Source organism: Schistocerca gregaria, chromosome 4 (assembly GCF_023897955.1).
Source record: "Schistocerca gregaria isolate iqSchGreg1 chromosome 4, iqSchGreg1.2, whole genome shotgun sequence".
Lineage (NCBI taxonomy): Eukaryota > Metazoa > Arthropoda > Insecta > Orthoptera > Acrididae > Schistocerca > Schistocerca gregaria.
The window spans coordinates 397,514,028-397,536,267 of record NC_064923.1 but is presented as its reverse complement, the minus strand read 5'-3'; the positions used below and the strand labels follow the sequence as shown (position 1 = coordinate 397,536,267).

The following is a 22,240-nucleotide window of genomic DNA, read 5'->3' as shown; positions in this document are numbered from 1 at the left end:
ATGGGCGATAAAATCTCCCAAAGGTTTAGGGAGGTGATGAATCAGTGCAGCCAATGCATTTAGGGGTACAGCACCATAAGGAGGAAGATATATGTTGCAGACAGTAATTTCCTGCGTCATCCTTATCCTGACAGCCACAGCTTCAAGAGGGTTTGATGGGGCACAGGTTCACTGCATACCCAGTTCAGGACATAGACACAAACTCCACCAGACACACTATTACAGTTCGTACAGTTCTTTTAATAACCCCTATAGTCGTGAAAGGTTGGGGTCCGCATTGCCGGGAACCAGATTTTCTGGAGGGCAATGAAGAAAGCAGGTGTAAAGCTTAACAGTTGCCGTAGCTCAGCCAGGTGGTGGAAAAAAACCACAGCAATTCCACTAGCCACTGATTGAGTGGTTGTATCCATTCCTATTGTGGACGAGGCATCAGTGACATCTAGGTCCTAAGGGGACGCCGAGATCTCCACCCCATCAGCAGGTGCACAACTGGTAGGGAGTGGTGGTACTGAGGCCACTGGAAGGTCCTTTTTCTTAACAGACTTCTTTGTTTGCTTGCCCTCTTGCTTCTCTTTAGGGGCATGCTGGGAGGACTTCTCTAAAGTAGCTCCAGGCATGGAGGAAGACCGTGAAGCTCTTTGTCCAGCAGCTTTTGGCTCCTTTAGCCACTGGCGAGTGTCCGCTGTGGCGTTAGTGGAGACCTTCGAAAAGAGGGTCCCAAGGGACCCCCTCTGCAAGAGAGGAGCTGGGGGAGGATGTTGCTCCTCTGACTGGGGGGAGGTGACTGATGTCCTGTGTGTTTGGGGGGTGGGGGGGGGGGGGGAGGCTTGCTCCCGGAGTAGGTACTTTGGGAGCAACGGAAGGAGATTTTCCCTCTACCACAAAGTGGGCAGATGTAAGCTGGAGGCCCGGCCACTGTTTGTGGTACAGAGTGAGGTATGATGTACCTGTGATGGGGATGTAATGTAGCTGCAGCATATGTGGACGTCAACCGAATGCGGTGTAATCATTCAAATTTATGTTTAACCTCTTGGTCAATTGGTCCAGGGTCTTGTACTCCATAATTTTCTGCTCCTTTTGGAGTACTGTGCAGTCTGACAAGCAGGGGGACTACTGCTCTCAGCAGTTAATACAAGTGGGAGGAGGTGCACAGGGAGTGTCTGGATGGAGTGGATGTCCGCAGTCTCGACACGTGGCATTGGAAGTACAGTAGGAAGACATGTGCCCTAATTTCCAGCACTTAAAGCACCACACAGAGGAAGGGACATATGGTTCAACGTCACAGTGGTAAACTATCACCTTGGCCTTTTCAGGCAATGAATCACCCTCAAAGACCACGATGAAGGGACCGGTGGCAACCCTGTTGTCTTTGGGTCCCCCGTAAACACGTCAGATGAAATGAACACCCCACCATTCTAGATTGGCACCGAGCTCATTGTCAGACTGCAAGAGGAGGTCGCAATGGAAAATAATCCCCTGGACCATGTTGAGGCTTTCGTGGGGAGTGACAGAAACAGGAATATCACCCATCCGGTCACAAGTGAATGTCACTTGGGATTGGGCTGGAGATGCTGTCTGAATCAAGACTGCACTGCTTCTCATCTTGGACAGCGCTGTCACTTCCCCAAACTTATCCTCATGATGTTCAACAAAAAACAGACTTCACAGGTAGAAACAAGTCCCTGTCCATTCTGCTACAGACTAAATACTGAGGCAAATATGGCTCTCTTCTTTCTACTTTCTACTTTTATGATACATCTTTTATATGATTCATTAGTGTTCTTTTAGAGAATAAAATGCTGTGCCAAAAGAAAGGGAAGTCATTTTACTGCACGAATAATGTGTGACAACATACTAATAACTTTTAGCCACTACTGCTGATATCTGAATGAAACTGTCCAATTCACGAATTATAATTTTATCAATTGTCAGCAAACTATTATCTTACTGCTACATCTCAAATTAATCAGCATGAGTGTGTGCATCATCCCCTACATTATTTGATTTTAGCTGGCATGAATTGTTATTTTGTACTGAAGCAAATTGTCTACAGTTATTTCAGAAAGTCCAGTATGAGTGTGTATAAAGACGCAGCCTGAGACTGGAAGGGGATATAACTGTGACCCCACAAGACACCAGACCTGTGCAGCAAACCTACCACCCATTTATTTCACCTAAGGGTATTATTTGCATGTGAGCCCTCTGTGCAGTAGTTGTTCCTCGGACCATCAATTTTTTTAGTGCAATTCCAAGAACATTTAACATACCACATTTGAATTTCTTACATTTTAGCCACGAGGGAACTTGACAAACCATCTGGACTCATCTGCAGATCGAGGATTGGTCGGGGCTTTTAACTACTTGTGCTATCCCCAGGTGTGACTTAAGGAATTATTTTGTGGAACAACAAACAAACAGGACTTTTATTTAGCCTCCAACAGCTCAACACTAGCACTCAGGACGTAGGTACTTTTTAAAATTTTGTCTATACTGTGTGGGGCTCACAAGTCAGTCTACAGACTTAAATATTTTTGTTTCAAGACAATTTAGACCAGGACTCTGCTCGGTACTCAAGTAATTCAAGGTTGAAACAATTTTAAATTGCATTCTTTCTCATAAAAAATGTTTTTAAATGCAGAGCCATTTGAAAGGAGTTGCTGGTTCTCATGTTTCAAAAGAGAGAAGTTTCAGAACTGTTTCAATAACACTTCTGGAAGTTTATTCATCACCAAAAAACCACAGACGACTTTCTTGTTTACTGAATGGACTACTTACTATGACTGTAATAAGGCAACTGAAGAGGAGCCTCACTGCACCCATGTCTTCATTTAAGAGAAGAAAATGTGCACTCTACAAAATCATTACTGATATCACCAGACGAATACTTTATATCAAAGTGGGTACTGTGTTGTCAGATATGCATATATTAGAGCTTTCGTAGAAGTACCTGACCTAATGAAGAACACACAAAAATGTTGGGAAAAACCATTTATTTCTCTACATACCCCCTTTTTGCTCGATACACTTTTCCCTGCAATGTTCAATGGCTTTGATAGCGTGATAATGCTGAGAACCATCAAGTTCCACAAAACAGCCTTCAACTGCAGTCTTCACCTCGTGGTTTTTTTTTTTTTTTTTTTTTTTGCAACTCTATTGTCACCAAGCTATTTCTTCAAGTTTGGAAATAGAAAATAATCAGTGGGCTAAAATAAGTGAATGGGATCCATGAGGAAGCAATTCCAAAGTTAACTCATTGATTTTGGCATGGTGATAATGGATTTGTGAACTGGTACAATGTCTTGATTAAATAAAACTTTATTTTTTGCAAAGTCAAACCCTACAGTAATTTGTGTAATACTCACCATGGATAGCTTTTCCTTTCTGAAGGTAATCAATGAAAATTATCCCATGTGAATAGATATAAGAAAAAAAACTGACAGATGGAACTGTCTTTGCCTTCTTTGGAACCAATTCTCCCCTTTCAATGTACTGTTTTGACTATTCCTTTTTCTCAGGTATGAAGTGATAGACCCTTGTTTCACCATGGTTATGAATTGATGCAAAAAGTTGGGTTTATTGTAGTAAAAAATCCTCATGAAGCTGATTTTGTTCCACTGTGACACATGGCACCCGTCTTGTGCACAGCTTTCTCATGATGAAATTTTCAGACAGTATGCGGTGTACGACTCTCTTTCACAGGACTGATGACCTCAGCTGTTAAATCCCATAGTGCTCAGAGCCATTTGAAGCAACTCTCCTTCAAATCCTTATGATGCCTGCTAGCTTGCGCACTTTCAGTGGATCTCCCCAAAAACCATTTTATGGATTTTCTTCATAATTTCTGGCATATTCACCTTATTTGATCACACCTGGGCAGGTCGTATGGGCTCACTTAAACTCTGTCACCCAATATTTTACTTTAGTAAATGAAGGAGCACACTCCCACAGAGAAAAATCTAGCTCAGCTTTAACATTAGGTGGACTAGGACTTTTCAAATGAATGTACTGTATGACATAACAATGACCAGTTTGATTCACATTCACTAATTTGCTGAGAGCGTCCATTGTTGATGGTTGCCAAACAAACACTATACAAAGTAAAATCGTCAAACTTCAAATTTAAGCTTTATTAAGTTTGTACTTCCCATCACAGTAATTTGTTTAATGCAAGAACCACTATCTATATGTCAGGTCGGCTCCCTGGGATAGTCCTCGTATTCACAGGGGAAAAAAAACAAACACAAGCTTTTCCAATGGAATTAACTGGAATGGTATCTCACATTACACACTGTCTAGGTGGAAATATCACTAGCTATATTGTGTGAAATTACTGAATAATTCAAATTCTAGAAATTTTTATTCGATACAAAAGAGGAACACTTATTTGCCAGTAGTCAAAACCTAAAGAACTGGAGAAGGGCAAGAAGCAAAAACCAAACTTTCAACAGGTGAAACGAGGAGACGGAAAAGAACAATTATTATAATAGAAGAAAGTCTGGGACACAATGAATCTAATGATGTACAGGAAAACACTAACAACAAGACAAAATAGCCAATAGAAAGACTCGTTAATTTTAATGGCGTTAAATTTATAGAAGAAATTCAGCAACACTGCAACTTTTCAGACTGCCTTTATAATAGAATTGACCTCTCAATCATTGAATTGTGTGTCCTCTTTCCCTGGTAGGATTACAGAGGTATGTTAAGGACATACAACCAGCTGATTCCCAGGGCCTATCTAGCCATACAAATTTACCTTACTATGTAAGATGTTCAGTTGCTGTATGAAAGGACATGCGATTTCACATCCTGAATTAGGAAAACATAGAACATGCATTACAGGACTACATTTTCTTCCATCTACCTTCTGCTCTGTCTTACTACCCTCTAATTTTTAACATTCACTTGAAGCAAATATTTGAAAGTTAAAGCCCTAGAATAAACTTGTGTAAAATGATTCTTAAGGTGTACCTTACAGCCCGTTCCAGAACTTTCCAATCCAAAATTGGTACGCACTCCCCACTTGGTCTTTTACTCTGCTGCCACAGGTAATATTATTAATAATTTCAGTCTAAACCTGGATCAGATAGGCAATAATGTACAGAAATTTTGATTTACTCAGCATTACTGTAAATAATGAATTAATGATTATACGTTTCTTACCTTGTTCTTTTTTCTTCTTCTTCAATGGCTCAGCAAACTGGTCATCATCTAACTGCCGTTTTTTCTTAGGTTTTATTGGCACTTCTTCAGAATGCACTCCTGTGACACTATTTACATTGTTATCTAATCCATTTACATCTTTATCTTTCTTAGACTTCTTTTTCTTTCTGTTTTGTCCATCATGATCATCTTCCTCCAGAGGCTGATCATTGAACTGACTATTTTCAATTTCTTTTAGTTCAGCTTCATACTTCTCCCTCTTCTTTTTCTCTTTTTTCTGCTTCTTCGTTAATGTCACATCATCTTGTTTTCCTTCAAGTTCTTGTATTTCACCACCTTCTACCACTTCAGTTCCAGTCTCCTTTTTATCCTCTTTCATTTTCCTTTTTGGTGTAATTTGAGATTCTTCATTGACTTCTATAGGGATGGTTTCATTTTGTTTTATTGGAGCTTGAAAATTCCCACTTGCATGACTCTCAATATCATCCATAATTTCACTTCTATTTTCTTTTTTATTCTTTTTCTTCTTTGCTTTCTCCTTTGGTGTAATTTCACTTGTAACTTCCATTGAAGTGTTTTCATTTAGTACTCCTGCAGCTTGTAAATTCCCATTTTCTTGGGTTTCACTACCATCCACAGTTTCTGTTTTGTTCTTTTTCTTCTTCTTTTTACTCTTTGTTGTATCTTCACATTCCTGATCAATATCCATGGCAGTTTCATTTTGTTTCTCTGCTGCTTGTACACACTCATCTGCATCTTTCTCAGTAATGTCTATCGTTTCATCTTTTGACTTTCTCTTCCTCTTCTTTGTTTTATCCTTTGGTGTGGCTTCACAGTTTTCAACTATTTCCACAGACAAGTCTCCATTTTGTTTGTGAGAATCCTTACCCACCTCTGCAGAAGAATCTTCTTTCTTTGTCTCAACAACTTTGTCTGTAGTAGATGTTTCCACATTTTCTTTCACTCGTTTATGCTCCTTCTCCAACAAATCCCAAAGCTGGTCTAAATCATGCGGAGCGAGTTTGATGTGATTGCTTTTTAAGAAGTTCTGAAAAAATAATAAACAATTTTGAAGAAATTTTGACCATAATTTTATAGTTTTGTATGGAGACATGAAAGAAAGTACGCAAACAAGAAAAGTACGCAAACAAGAAAAGTACGCAAACAAGAAAAGTACGCAAACAAGAAAAGTACGCAAACAAGAAAAGTACGCAAACAAGAAAAGTACGCAAACAAGAAAAGTACGCAAACAAGAAAAGTACGCAAACAAGAAAAGTACGCAAACAAGAAAAGTACGCAAACAAGAAAAGTACGCAAACAAGAAAAGTACGCAAACAAGAAAAGTACGCAAACAAGAAAAGTACGCAAACAAGAAAAGTACGCAAACAAGAAAAGTACGCAAACAAGAAAAGTACGCAAACAAGAAAAGTACGCAAACAAGAAAAGTACGCAAACAAGAAAAGTACGCAAACAAGAAAAGTACGCAAACAAGAAAAGTACGCAAACAAGAAAAGTACGCAAACAAGAAAAGTACGCAAACAAGAAAAGTACGCAAACAAGAAAAGTACGCAAACAAGAAAAGTACGCAAACAAGAAAAGTACGCAAACAAGAAAAGTACGCAAACAAGAAAAGTACGCAAACAAGAAAAGTACGCAAACAAGAAAAGTACGCAAACAAGAAAAGTACGCAAACAAGAAAAGTACGCAAACAAGAAAAGTACGCAAACAAGAAAAGTACGCAAACAAGAAAAGTACGCAAACAAGAAAAGTACGCAAACAAGAAAAGTACGCAAACAAGAAAAGTACGCAAACAAGAAAAGTACGCAAACAAGAAAAGTACGCAAACAAGAAAAGTACGCAAACAAGAAAAGTACGCAAACAAGAAAAGTACGCAAACAAGAAAAGTACGCAAACAAGAAAAGTACGCAAACAAGAAAAGTACGCAAACAAGAAAAGTACGCAAACAAGAAAAGTATGCAAACAAGAAAAGTACGCAAACAAGAAAAGTACGCAAACAAGAAAAGTACGCAAACAAGAAAATTTTAGATAAAAATGTATTAGAAGCAAAAAAATAAAGAAAATCTTATTAGTTTTTCTTAATTCTTGGGCATAATTAACACACATTTATAAAATGATCAACAGACATTTACTAAGAATCCTCCACGATACCATTCTTGTTTTTGTTACTTTACACCATCATGAAAGTCAGCTTGAAGTTAACCACAAACAGTGCAAACATTTTGTGTCCGTCTGATCTATATAATGTTGGACTACCTAAAAACACTGCTTTGAACTTGTACTAAGCTTTCAAAAATTGTGTCGTCCTCACATTACCAAGCAAAGACTGATAGACACACAATAGTTTCGCTATCTAATTGGTCACAGTTACCATTAGGTAAGTAACGAAAAGTACAACAGAGCTGTTATGTATATTAACTGCCTGAATACACATTGGCAGATACCAACTGAAATCACCAATAATTCACAGACACGATACCACAAACAGTGACTCTCACAATAATTTGCGGCTACTCGGGTAGCAGAGTGCTTGTGGCGTGCACATTTTTTTTTTTTTTTTTTTTTTTTTTTTTAGGCTAGGCAGTAGTGCGAGGTCTCCTGATGAACACTCACCAGTCGACGTGCAGGCAGGGAAATCAGGATGCACTCAGTGTAAAGACACTTCAGCTATCAAGATATTAGCAGTAAATTTTCAGTGTGTTCGGAATAAAGTTCTTTAATTTACTGCCCTCCAGGGAGCGCGTGGTGCGAAAAATTATTCTCGGGACAGACTTGGCTGAACCCTGAGATTGAAAGTTGTGAAATATTTAGTGAGGGTTGGAACGTGTATCAGAAAGACAAATTAGACACTGTAGGAGGTGGTGTCTTCACAGCAGTTGACAGAAATATTGTGTCTACTGAGGTTGAAGTAGAGTGTGATTGTGAAGTTATTTGGACACGTTTAACAGGACTAGGAGAAATAAAGTTAACTGTGGGGTGTTATTACTAGCCACCAGGTTCCACCGTGGCAGTTCTAAAATCATTCAAAGGGAGTCCACATTCTGTATCGCAGAAGTACCCGGATCATGCTATAGTAGTCGGAGGCAACTTCAACTTACCTAGTACAGACTGGGATGTCTATGGATTCATTACAGGTGGTACAGACAAGCCGCTGTGTGAATTACTTTTGAACACATTATCCGAAAACTGTCTTGAGCAGCTAAATCGACAGCCAACGTGTAATGGAAATATTTTAGATCTCGTAGCCACGAACAGACCAGACCTCATCGGCGGTGTCAGTGTTGAGACAGGGATTAGTGATCATGATGTTGTCATTACGACTATGGTTACTAAAGTTAAAAAGTCGGCCAAGAAGGCTACGAGAGTATTCTTACTAGAAAGAGCAGATAAGCAGTTGTTAGCAGTCCACCTAGAAAATGAATCTACTTCATTTACTTTCAGTATGATGGATGTGGAAGAATTATGGGCAAATTTTAAACACATTGTAAATCACGCATTGGACAAGTATTTGCCGAAAAAGTGGGTTACGGGCGGAAAAGACCCACCGCGGATTAACAGTGCAATTCGGAGAATGCTAACGAAGCAAAGACAATTGCACTCGTGTTGCAAGAAAGATCAGAAGAAGAGGACAGGCAAAAGTTAGTTAGAGATTCGTGCCGCTGTAAAAAAAGCAATGCGCGAAGCATTCAACCACTACCACCGTCATACCTTAGCAAAAGATCTTGCTGAAAACCCAAGGAAATTCTGGTCTTACATAAAATCGGTAAGCGGGTCGAAGGCTTCCATCCAGTCACTCACTGATCAGTCTGGCCTGGCAACGGAAGACAGCAAAGTGAAAGCTGAAATTTTAAATTTAGCCTTTAGAGAAATCTTTCACGCAGGAGGATCGTACAAACATACCGCCGTTTGAGTCTTGTACAGATTCCTGTATGGAGGACATAGTGGTAAGACATCCCTGGGGTTGTGAATACAACCCAGTACATTGTCCTCGATGATGAGTTCATCGGAGGTGAGGGTATCATCTGGAGTGCCCCAGGGAAGTGTGGTAGGTCCGCTGTTGTTTTCTATCTACATACATGATAATTTGGATAGCGTGGATAGCAATGTGTGGCTGTTTGCTGATGATGCTCTGGTGTACGGGAAGGTGTCGTCAGTGAGTGACTGTAGGAGGATACAAGATGACTTGGACAGGATTTGTGATTGGTGTGAAGAATGGCAGCTAACTCTAAATATAGATAGATGTAAATTAATGTAGATGAATAGGAAAAAGAATCCTGTAATGTTTGAATACTCCATTAGTAGTGTAGCGCTTGACACAGTCACGTCGATTAAATATTTGGGCGTATCACTGCAGAGCGGTATGAAGTGGGACAAGCATGTAATGGCAGTTGTGGGGAAGGCGGATAGTCGCCTTCGGTTCATTGGTAGAATTTTGGGAAGACGGAAGACGTGGTTCATCTGTAAAGGAGACCGCTTATAAAACAGTAATACGACCTATTCTTGACTACTGTTTGAGCATTTGGGATCCCTATCAGGTCGGATTGAGGGAGGACATGGAAGCAATTCAGAGGCGGGCCGCTAGATTTGTTACTGGTAGGTTTGATCATCACGCAAGTGTTACGGAAATGCTTCAGGAACTCGGGTGGGAGTCTCTAGAGGAAAGTGAATCACTACTGAGGAAATTTAGAGAACCAGCATTTGAGGCCGACTGCAGTACAATTTTACTGCCGCCAACTTACATTTCGCAGAAAGACCACAAAGATAAGACAGATTAGGGCTCACACAGAGGCATATAGGCAGTCATTTTTCCCTAATTCTGTTTGGGGGTGGAACAGGGGGAGAAGATGCTAGTTGGGGTACGAGGTACCCTCCGCCACACACCGCATGGTGGATTGTGGATTATGTACGTAGATCTAAAATATCGCTACATGTTGGTAATATAAGACTGAACAGCAACTTTCGTATATACACTAACAATGGTACTTCAACGAAACTCTGACAAAACACAATATCTCAACATAAAAGTTTCATTGTATTCATGTCAACTGAATGTGCCCTTACAGCATAAATCATAAAACTGATTGAATAGCTGCAAATATGCTTATATTCAGCAGTTAAATTTTAACCCTTTTGCTAATGTTTCCAAGCTGGGGGAAATGTTTGCAAAATATTTCAAAAGTTCTCGAATAATAACTGTTTGGCTGTTCTTATAAATTTATTTAATGACTGATTTCATAGCCCAGAAGCCTCTTCATCAGGTTAAATCTGTTAAGTTACAAAAGGCACTGTTACAATTGTGGTTGAATTATAGTAAAAAATAAACAGCAAAAAATAGCGCAAAGTACTTACATGGTGAATCATGACATTAAAGATGCAACGAGGACAGGACCACGCATTCTTGTTTATGAAAAAAATGGCAAAATAAGCCAATCATCAGGTATGCAGAAAGTATGGGTCCCCAATTCCCCAGATCTGCCTTTTTTTTAAAAAACTAAGAACCATCAAGGAATATCCTTGCAAATTAATGCAACAAAAAACCAATAATGGGATTGAACACCCTGTCAAAAATTTAATAAATTTAACACAAATCCAAATGGATAACAAGTCCAACTTAACCAGTTAACCATTGGACACAGACACCACCCATACAGAGTTCCTAAAAAGTACTGGAAATGTGGGAACTATCAACAAGAACCTAATTAATAATAAAAACAGTATAGAGATGACAACTGATAGGGAAATTTGTGTGAAAATGACATGCTGCAAACACAGAAGACTGCTCTACATAGAGATGCAGGAGGGAAAGTGGCCGGCATGCCTCGGTAATTTGTACGTTTATATTCTGAAAATGTTTTTGCCAATGTTATTCTCAGTATGTGCTTATTTAACATATGACAAACTGAAATTTTTGCCCCGATATTTCAGTCACGTGTGACTGTTCTATTATGTTATTTGGCAGGAACATAACATTTTTTATCAATGACTGTGACCATGCCATGCAAATTTCTATAGGTAACACTGCCCCACTGCACATGTGCAGAACTGATTTCCACCATTGACATGGCCTACCACTCTTTCTACAGCTGACCACTTTACCACCAGCATTTCAATGTACTGCAGCCTGCTGTATTTATGGTATGTCATTTTCAAGCAAATTTACTGCCTTTATACTGTTTTTATTACTATGTGGGTTCTTGTTGATACTTCCAGCAATTTCCTTACTTCTTAGGACTCAGGGTGGATTGTGCCCATGTATCCAACGGTTAATCTATAAATTTCACCTACTGTTATCCATTTGGATTTTTAATTTTTAATTGGGTTTCTGGCCCATCACTGGTTTTTTATCGCATTAGCTTGGGAACACATTTCTTGACTGTTCTTACAGTTTATAGAACAATATTTTAAGCACGCTTGAGGAACCATGGACCCCTACTTTCTGCTTAGCAAACAATCTGTTAATTGCCTCATTTATTCACAGACAAGGAATGACTGATCCCGTCCATGTTGGAACTTCAATGTAATGATTCACCATGTAAGTAATTTGCTCTAACTCTCACTAGTGATTGTAATTATAATTCGAACACAATTTTAGTGAACGCTTTTTCTAATTTAACCTGATAATGTGGTTCCTTTGCTATGGAAGCGGTCAGTACATAAATTATTTACAAGAGCAGCCAAACAGTTATTATTCAATATGTCTTCTTAAGGTTGCAGTAGTCCCTTGTACAAGACGGGGTGTATTTCAAGAATGGCTATTTTTATTCTGTGAGCACATATTTTATAACACTGATTCCTTTCCTGAGTACTAGGAAACAATTCTGCTAACATTCTCATGGAAAACTAATGCCACCTTTTCTCCGCGTTTCTTCCTTACATTAATGTGAAGCGACAATGACCAGAATACCATGCATAATCTTAAGGTAATCTATATGCACACATTAAAATACCTGCTATTATAAGAATTTTTCTATTTAATTCCTTCTTTCTTTACATCAAGAAAAACTTAACACGTCACAACTTCTGCTGATAACAAGCAAGTATACCAGACGAACAAATTAGCGAACTATCCAGGAGACAGCATATTATTATTATATAACAAGAGCTCTAGCCTTTATCAACAGCCTAAATCTGACAGGTATTTTCTTTAGGTATTCCATATCCAAGTAAGCCACTCATCAGTTATTAGATCCCGCACAGCTATCAAACTGTGGTTGTGCTGACTAACGTGTTTCTTCACTTGCTGTTCCAAACAGTGTCAGATGCTTTCTACAGTATTAAGATCAGATAGTTTAGCAGATCGATCAAGGAGCAATAAGGTGCCTGAGTGTTCATCAAACAAGGAACCTATGCAATTAGAACTGCAAAGACTTGGGAAGAGGGGTGTGTTAATAATATGCCCCTCGTGAAGATGTTTGTCACCAAGTATGTTGAAATAAGCATCTTCATGGTAAACTGAATGAGTGGGCCCAGTTCGCTGTACAAAAAAGTATCCAAATAAATCACACAGCCACCTCCAGCCAGATCTACTCTTCACACAATGGGCCATAGGCACACTTGACAACTTGCACAAACAAGGCAAAACTGCTATTTGTCAGACTATACTGCAGACCTTCAGCTGGCTACTATTCAGTTTGAGATGTCCGGAGCATTGAAGAGTGTTGCTTTTAAGTACCCAGCATGCAATTTACCTTTTGCAAGGTACCAGACACCTAATGTCAACTGCTTCCAGTTCCTTTCACAAGGTTTGCTAAGAAACTGGAGGAGATGGATGCACATTCATGAGAGCAGCAACTACTGTCAGATTTGAACCAGAGTGTATCTGATGAAGTGCGAAGTTATCTTCTGATCGCCATTCAGTTAAGATTTCTTTACGACTGTTGTTGTTACACCTTGTTACATGGCTGCAAGTGCTACACCACTTCTCGTGGACAAACTGGAAAGACTGGGTTGATACACCAACAAATGGGAAACTTCATCCACTGCGTGATCACAGACACATCAGAACACGACAGATTCTTTCTGTTATCTCTCCTCGACAATCGGTCTTATTGCGCTTATTTCATACAAGCGACTATCCCACACTCACCACTTTGCTGCCATTACTTACATCATCAGCAGATGAGGGTCACATGACCACCTCGTACCAGTTCTACACTCCAAAGTGGCTAGTGTACTTTAAGAGGATTACTACTATTTTGCCTGGCTAGATTATTATTGCTTTCTTATCTCAGACGTTATGTCTGGTCAAAAGTAGGTGACGCGGACCTTGATCAAGTGTGACTTCCTTTTAACTGTACAGTATATGTTATATTGCATTTAGGAACTTTTGGGTAATTGAACATGTATCAATAATTACGGATTTCTGTAGTTTTATATATAAGTTTGGATGTAGCTGTATTGCATTGATGTACTGGTGGATGATGTGTGGTATGACTCCTGTAGTTGACAGTATAATTGGTATAATATCAACTTTATCCTGATGCCACATATCCTTGACTTCCTCAGCCAGTTGGATGTATTTTTCAATTTTTTCTCTTTTTTTCTTTTGTATATTTGTTGTATTGGGTTTGGATATTTCGATTAGTTGTGTTAATTTCTTCTTTTTGTTGGTGAGTATGATGTCAGGTTTGTTATGTGGTGGTGTTTTATCTGTTATAATGGTTCTGTTCCAGTATAATTTATATTCATCATTCTCCAGTACATACAACTGAGAACCCAATCAACCAAATTCTGAAAATTTTCTGATCCTTCAGCTCCATTAATGTCCTAATAATTATTTTTACACACTTCCATCAATTTCTTATGACCTTCGATCTTTGAAATTTTTTTTCACCAAGTGCGGTCAATATTCCAGAAACAGTATAATCAAGGATAACTCCACACCACTTGAACAAGCAATGTGAAATACTTCTGCCATAAATAAATTTCACTAAAGAGAACTTCCCAACATGCCTTTTTAAAAAATCCATGGTAGGAAGATCACCCCTGTTTGAAGGCACTGAAGGCACAAGGGAAATCCTGGTACAAGTCATCCATACAAGATAGTTGTTAACTGAAAACTATAATATACAAAGTGGTGTTCAATTCTGCTTCCACTACTAAATCAGTGAGCAGTTTTGCTTTTTGGACCTGTTTGCACTACTGGGTGGTAGCATTGTTCACTAATATCCTCCTATATGAAATGCATTAAACCTAATGAAATGAATGGATCAATGAGGATGAAACCAAAGATACAATGACATGAAACAGTATCAATGGTAACCATTCAGATAAAATGCCATACATTTTCAATTGTTACGGTAGATTAAAAACTGTCCCACTACTGCACCACTTGATGGTATTTATGGTATCTACATTGCTCTGCAGTTATTGTGGAAATAATCTTGCCTGCCTTCTTTACTATACAGGGTGTCCCAGCTATCTTGTCCAACCAAAATATCTCTGTAACAAGAACAGCTATTGGAAAACGATTTTCACCGGTGTCAATGTAGGGCTGGAGCCCCATGAGCATACATATTTGGAAACATTCTAAAATGAAAGCATTTGTGTTTTTTAACACAAACTTGTTTTTTTTTTTAAGGACCTCCTATATTTTTTCTTCAGCAATCCATAGCATGACAAAGCACATACACAATGGCGTTGATTGCATTGCAATATTCCCATTACATCCCGAGATATTAAGACGCAAAGTTGACGCTTGAAACACCCGACATGCACTGCTAGGGCGGGTCCTGAGGCTCACCATTATGTGCTTATGAGCGTTGATGGCAGCAGACCGTATTATTCGTTTCGGATCTCTTGATAAGTATGGAGGTGTGATTACGCATGTCAATCACATCGCAATTACGGGCAGCATGTGGTTCACGCCTGAGCCTCAGGACGTACGCTAGCAGCGCATGTTGGGTGTTTCAAGCGTCAACTTCGCGTCTCAATATCTCGGGATGTAATGGGAATATTGCGATGCAATCAACACCATTGTTTATGTTCTTTGTCATGCTATGGATTGCTGAAGAAAAAATATAGGAGGTCCATTTAAAAAAACATAAGTTTGTGTTAAAAAACACATATGCTTTCGTTTTAGAATGTTTCCAAATATGTACATTCATGGGCCCGAGCCCTACATTGATACCGGTGAAAGTCTTTTTCCAATAGCTGTTATTGTTCCAGAGATATTTTGGGTGTACAAGATAGCTGGGACACCGTGTATAAAAGACAATCTGAGAAATACTCCCATTACTGGAATATCCTGTTAGATTAAAAATATGTGCAGGACAGACTCAAACTCGGGACCTCAGCCAGAGCGAGCTGTGCTTGGCATTTAGCACCACCCAGGGAACACATTATTCACAAAGCACCACTAACGTATTTTAGTAGTAACCCATCCTTAATTATTCTCTTCAAACTGCATTCTGTGTGATTTTACTGCATACTATCAGAACCAGTTCAAGTATAATAATGTAGGTCGTTTTTCAGTTGCTTGTTAATTAGTTTCCACCTCTAATTAGTGAAAGCTGCACCACAAATATAGTTTTGCTTAAATTCTATAAATATAAAAAGCTTCTCACCAAAAATTTTGGTTTCTTTCTTGGAACATTTTCGAATTTAACAATACTGTCTAACACAGTCTTCAAACATTTTGGTAAGTTTTCTTGCGATTGGACTCCTCTGACAACTTCAAGCCATTCGTGCTGCTTACATTCACCCTTATTAGAGTTTGGCTTTGGTACAAATCCTTTTGCTGAATATTTTTCATCTTCCGTTATGCATTTTGTATGAGCCACATAATCATTACCCCTGTAAATAAAACAAAAAAGCATATAACATACAGTTATCAATTGACAATTATTGCAATTTTTCAGCATGATGCAATAAAAGTTAAATGGAAGTATATGACAACAGGAGATGTGAAGAACAGGGTCTAGACGAGAGTGAAATCGGGGCCATTATGGAAATGGTGCAGTGAGCATTCCATGCTGCAAAATTATTCAGAAAACTGGGCTTGGAGAAGTGGGTGGTGGCGAAGGGGAGAGGCATGGGTGGAGGAACAGGATGAGAAAGAGGGAGATGGGAAACGATTAACAGAGCACAGGTTGCGAAGCAGTCATTTATGTCAACTACATAAAGCAGTACAAAATACTTCGAGACTGGCTGTCCTTGTGCCCATGTCAGTAGTCTTATTGGTGGCAACGTACCTGGTTGGATAGTTTGCTCATGACCATATCCTCACAGATCACTTTCCCTCAACAGCAAGCCAGGAAATTGTTTTTTGTTCTTAAATATGGAACTGAACCACCAGGAACTACCCATCAACATGCAATAATTATACACTAACAAAGTCAAGTTAAAAGCAGTAATTCCAGTATTACAAGTTGAAATGAGACAAAAACGTTTCATGAGATGATTATCTTCTTGCCAGTGACAGTGATATGTGGTTTGTAAAGATTAGAGAATATTTTAACTATTAAGTTTTATTGTTAATTAATGTATTCTTTATCAGTGAGCTACAAGTGACTTTTTCTGTTTCATAAATGATGCAAAAAGGAGACTGTGACAGTCACATTCTCGCAATGCCAATTTTTGAGAAATAAAAAAATTAAATTATAAACTGTAAATCTGCTTAGTATTCAAACAGCCTAGATGCGTTTGTATCACAGACTGGAACAGTACAGTTGGATTACATATATGCACACTGTATGACATTATGTTGAAGTAAGACAATTTTTTTGTACAAGAAGATGCGAATAAAATGTTGTGAGCAGTTTCAAAACTTATCTGAAGATTCTTAGTTGTGTTTTTTGGAACGTGTGGACTGGATATCTATTTGGATTTTATGAAAGAATGTAATCAACTTCAAGCTTGGATATTTGAATGGAAAGTCAAATGTAACTTCACTTAGTTGGCAACCCAATCTCCCTCTTCACTTAGTTGGCAACCCAATCTTCCTCTTCTTTTAGAAAACTACGATGAAGGAGATTGATCTAGTGTGAATTAAGTTGGACTCAGTGAACTAAGCTTGAATTATGCACTTATTTAAAATATCTTGAAGTGAATAACTGACTTTTGGAGCTGATTTTTAACATACTTTCTGAGATCCAACACTGTAACCACATTGAATTAGCAACCAACTGTAGGATTTGGGGAGTTCTTGTTACAAGAATTTACTACCAAGCCGAGATTAAAATACTGCATGTACATCTCAGGATCTAAACTCATGTTAATACCACCAATTTAAATGATAGAGCAAGTTATTTCTTCAGTTGCATCTAAAGATAATTTGAGATTAACTCAAGATACAAAAAAGTATTAAGCTGTGTTGTGAATGTGGCATATTAAGATACAGAAGTTAAAATGATCGCTGGTGGCGATATTACGACAGGAAACTGAATGAAATTGAGGATTCATTTATACTTCTGGTTCACATACACTACTCGCTGCCAACAACTAAACCACAAAGCACCACGTAACTGTTTACATTGGTGAACACCTTCAGATGCAATTGGTTTATGATCTATGCAAGTGTACTGAGCATATATTAAGAGAGATAATCACACTACATTAACCCCTACTATTGATCTCATAACACAGTTACCCTAATGAAGAAGATGGTACAACTGCAAAGTAACCCAAAGAAAACAAAAGGACACATTATGATTTAAAATACTGTCGGTAATCTGAACAGTAGAGAACACAATTTTGATTGGAGAAAAAGACACACATCTGTAGCACTCTTTTCAAAGAAGCCATCAAGGAATTAATGTTAAGCATGTCACCATATTAACACTGCTGTCAATAACTATCCTCAATCCGGATATCACACGTACTGTACTTCAATTACTCTGTGACTGACATTACAGCAAGTCACGTGGTGGAGCCAGCCACCAACCGATTACAGTTCTTTCTCAAGAATCATATTCAGACAGTTTTGCTGTATCATACTTATATGTGTAGCCTTGTCAAACATGGCTGGCTGCATGAGGCACGGAGATGAGATGCCAAAACTGAAGATTTTGCCGTCTTGCATATCTCAAAAAATATATTTATGTAATCAAAGCAAAGATGCATCAATTTCTGGATGTTTCTGGGCTTTTTTTTTTTTTTTTTTTTTTTTTTTACAGATAACTGAAAACAACTATTTAAGGATTCAAAAGTTTTTACCTATATAGCCCTTAGCAACTAATTTTAAGGATGCAACCTGACAATGAGGCAAAGGTCTTTTCTTTATTGTTTTAGTACTATATCTTGAGATTAAATAACTTATTGCACTTAATTTGGAGAGTTTGTAGTGAAAAAATGTGATCTCCCGAACTCTTTGCTTTCAGTATCATGTTGCTGTGAAGAAAATGTAGCCAATATATAAGAATAGTTTTAAAATCTGCATGGATCTGTGAACTACCATCGAAATGACAGCCTGCAAGGGAATGGCACATCCTGCCACACTACGTTCCCTACAGGCCTCCTTCAAGGCCTTGTCGGACTCTTCATTTCCTCAAATTTCCATGGGTCTGGTACCCAACAGAAACAATACCTCCACCCCTGTAACTGTACAAAGTACAGCTGCTCGTACATGAAGTGTACCAATTTCTCTACTGGCTACGTGCACTCAAACAACTGTAGGACACTAAGGGAATCGGAGCAGATGAGAAACTTTTGTGTCCTGATAACACCTCATCTGCTCCAATGCCTTCAGGAATGCATGGAGCTCTGAGAAAATACATTATAGCTCTAGGGAAGGCAAATCCTGAAGAGACAGTCGGGGAAGATGGAATAGCCAAGGGAGAGCCCCTTGTTGGGACCCATCTGTATATACAACTGTAATGTAACAAAACAGAGATTAAAATGTAAAATTGGGAGTGGTACCTTTCTCAAAATTCATCAAATCTAAAATCATTCCGGGCCTCTATAGACCTCTGCTCCAACCTTAGTGTAAAACATTAAAACTAGCCACACAAATCTCTAAAAGACAATCCTCTGCATATATCCCCCATGGCCCAGCTCCTCTGTGCCAAGAATAAAAGTTTTCTACTGGTAGCTGAGCAACAGTATAAATGCAGGCGAGTATCGTATGGTCATTATTTTATAGACCTGATGCACCATGAGGATTCGTTGCCAGATGTGAAGTGGTGACTCACCAGCCTCAGCACAGAGTCTCAGTATAGTGGTGCCGCAAAAGGCTCCAGCGGCCAGCCCAAGTCCTTCATCGTGCACCGTCCAGCATTTTTATATAAGATGTTCGTGCAGATTCGTACAGTGTACACCCACAATCAGGCCGAAATTGCACAAAGGTCCTATAAAACTGGAGCACAAGTCTGGACCACTCACCTTGTACTGTGGCTAAGACATTTTAAAATGCTGAGTGCTTTCAGGGAGCATTGTTTAAGGTCTATAAAGTGTGGCAACCATATAAGCTTTGAGTTACATGTGATCTCACCATGTCTAGTTAAATGTGAGGTCCAGTAATCTCACCATGTCTTTAAAACTAACAACAGTGTTCCTCACCCACAAATCAGGAACATTTACAACTGAAAGGAAATAAAGAAACACACACACACACACACACACACACACACACACACACACACCAGTTGAGAATTTAAAATCCCTATTCTCCACTCATTCATCCAAATGACAAAGAATCAGTTGCAACTGACATGTTGTAAGGCCTGAAAGGAACAAAAGATACAGAAGTAGTTTACAAATCAAGATCACTAGACAGGGCATTTAACAATGGACATGATATCATTGATAGGTATGGCAAAGATAGTCACACAACACTATCTTGGGGGTATCACTCTCCTGCTCAAAATGACCAGAGAGGACAACTTGATAACTAAAATAGTGGGGTGAGAGGGAGGACCATATAAAGGTGTGAAGACATACTAAAAAACTGCACTCACGGAGCTGCCCGAGAATAATATGCCGCCAACTATATCATAGACCTTCTCAATATCAAAAAATATACTCAGGAAGTGATGCTGGTGCAGGAAAGTCTGTTGCGTGGCAGCTTGCACGACAGCAAGGTCATCGAAGGTGGAGGGATAGCTACTGAAACCATACTGAAACTAATCAGCTGTACGGATTCTAATATCAAGACAAGGCATTGGCTGACCATCTGCTCCAAGGTCTTTCACACATAACTAGTTAGGGCCAACATTACAATGACTACTTGGACACGTTTGGTCCATACCAGAATTTAAAAGTGGAATTAAAATGACCTCTCCACAAGTTAGGAAAGTGACCTGATACCCAAATGAGTTGGAAAGGACAAAGAGGATTTCTTTGCTCCGCCCTGTGAACTATCTTAACATACCGTAATGGACCCTACTGAGACCAGGTGATGTGTCACAAACTGTAACTAATGCAGAAGACAGAAGGGCAGTTTTATTGTTCAATCAATGGTGGAACTTAAAAGCCATAATTGCGCCTCTAAGTGATCACACTGCACCACTGGAAAGGTGAATCCTGACTGGCAGTGGCAGTAACTGTGGAAAAATAAGTCACCCTTGTCTGCACAATTTCTCACAGGGTGGTCTGGAGACCTACTTTCCCCATTACAGCAGCCACTGGCTTCTCCAAGAAATCCTCCTGATGGCCTCCCATACAACTATACTTCTAGTGGAACGGTTTATGGTGGTCAGGAACTATTGTCACAATCTCTTCTTGCTCTCCCTAGTAATTTGCTTACATTTGACCCTTGCTACCAGACAGAGTGCAAGGTTCTTTCCAGTTGGCCGGTACTTGAGAACCTGCACAGAGCCGCCCACCTCAATCTGACTGCAGTGTGGCATTTGTCGCTCCACCAAGGGGCAGGTTGCCTTTTCATCTAGCCTGAAGACTGTGGGACAGATGCTCCAAAGGCACTGTGGATCATCTGAGTAATAAGATTCGCACATGCCTGGATGCTGTCACAATGTTCAAACACAGCAAGTTGGCTGTAAAGTGTCCAGCCTGCCCTAAGATGCATCCATTGTGTGGCGGATTTCTCTGTCTGGCAGATGAATCCACACCAGTAAGCAGTCACTTCAGTGCAAGTCGTCGACCACTTCCCACTGAGCTGTGTGTATGTGCAAGACTGGGGAGCATACCGAGAGATTGACAGCAGTGAGCGACCCTGTTGCAGTGCTGAAGTGTGTGTTCCACCTGTACTGATCCACATTCAACAAACATGCACTTGAGGTCAAGAGAAGGCTCCCAATTTCTCTACCACTGGGACAGATGGTTGCAGAGACCCAAAGCATTTTATGTGCATTAAAATCAACACACAAGATGAAGACATACAGTTTTTATGGAGGACATAGCCACATTGCTCAGAGCATCTCTCTCTCTCTCTCTCTCTCTCTCTCTCTCTTTCACACACACAGACACACACACAGACACACAGACAGACACGCACACAGACACAGACACGCACACAGACACAGACACGCACACAGACACAGACACGCACACAGACACAGACACGCACACAGACACAGACACGCACACAGACACAGACACGCACACAGACACAGACACGCACACAGACACAGACACGCACACAGACACAGACACGCACACAGACACAGACACGCACACAGACACAGACACGCACACAGACACAGACACGCACACAGACACAGACACGCACACAGACACAGACACGCACACAGACACAGACACGCACACAGAGAGAGAGAGAGAGAGAGAGAGAGAGAGAGAGAGAGAGAGAGAGAGAGAGAGAGAGAGAGAGAGAGAGAGAGAGAGAGAGAGAGATAACAGACATTCCTCCAGAAACCATTCAAGTTCCACTTCAGTATTGATGCCATTTCAATGGTAAGTCTTTTTCCTTGTCACTCCTTTGCGGTGGGGAGATTGCATTGGAAGGAGGCAAGAGGGTGGGGGTGGGGGGTCGGGGAGTCTTGAGGGACTCACCAATTTCCTCTTGCAGATATTGACATCCATACCATCACAAGTATGGTCACCATCTGGTCCATCAGACAGGATCAACGCAATGTGGTCTGATGGCTTCAGTCCTGGTGGTTTTCGTCCCCAAGCTCGGATTTTGGGGACAGTAGCACAGCCA

General features: G+C 39.8%; 1 protein-coding gene across 2 annotated transcripts in view; it reads right to left on the bottom strand.

The window, feature by feature from the left end:
• Nucleotides 1-22,240, bottom strand: part of LOC126266837 (cell growth-regulating nucleolar protein-like) — a 60,268-nt gene that overhangs the window by 16,043 nt on the left and 21,985 nt on the right. For both annotated transcript variants that reach the window (XM_049971404.1, XM_049971405.1), the window contains exons 3-4: nucleotides 15,747-15,975; nucleotides 5,164-6,211 (exon numbers count right to left, since the gene is read on the bottom strand). In XM_049971404.1, coding sequence (XP_049827361.1) covers nucleotides 5,164-6,211; nucleotides 15,747-15,975 — 1,277 coding nt within the window. The remainder of the gene's footprint in view (nucleotides 1-5,163; nucleotides 6,212-15,746; nucleotides 15,976-22,240) is intronic.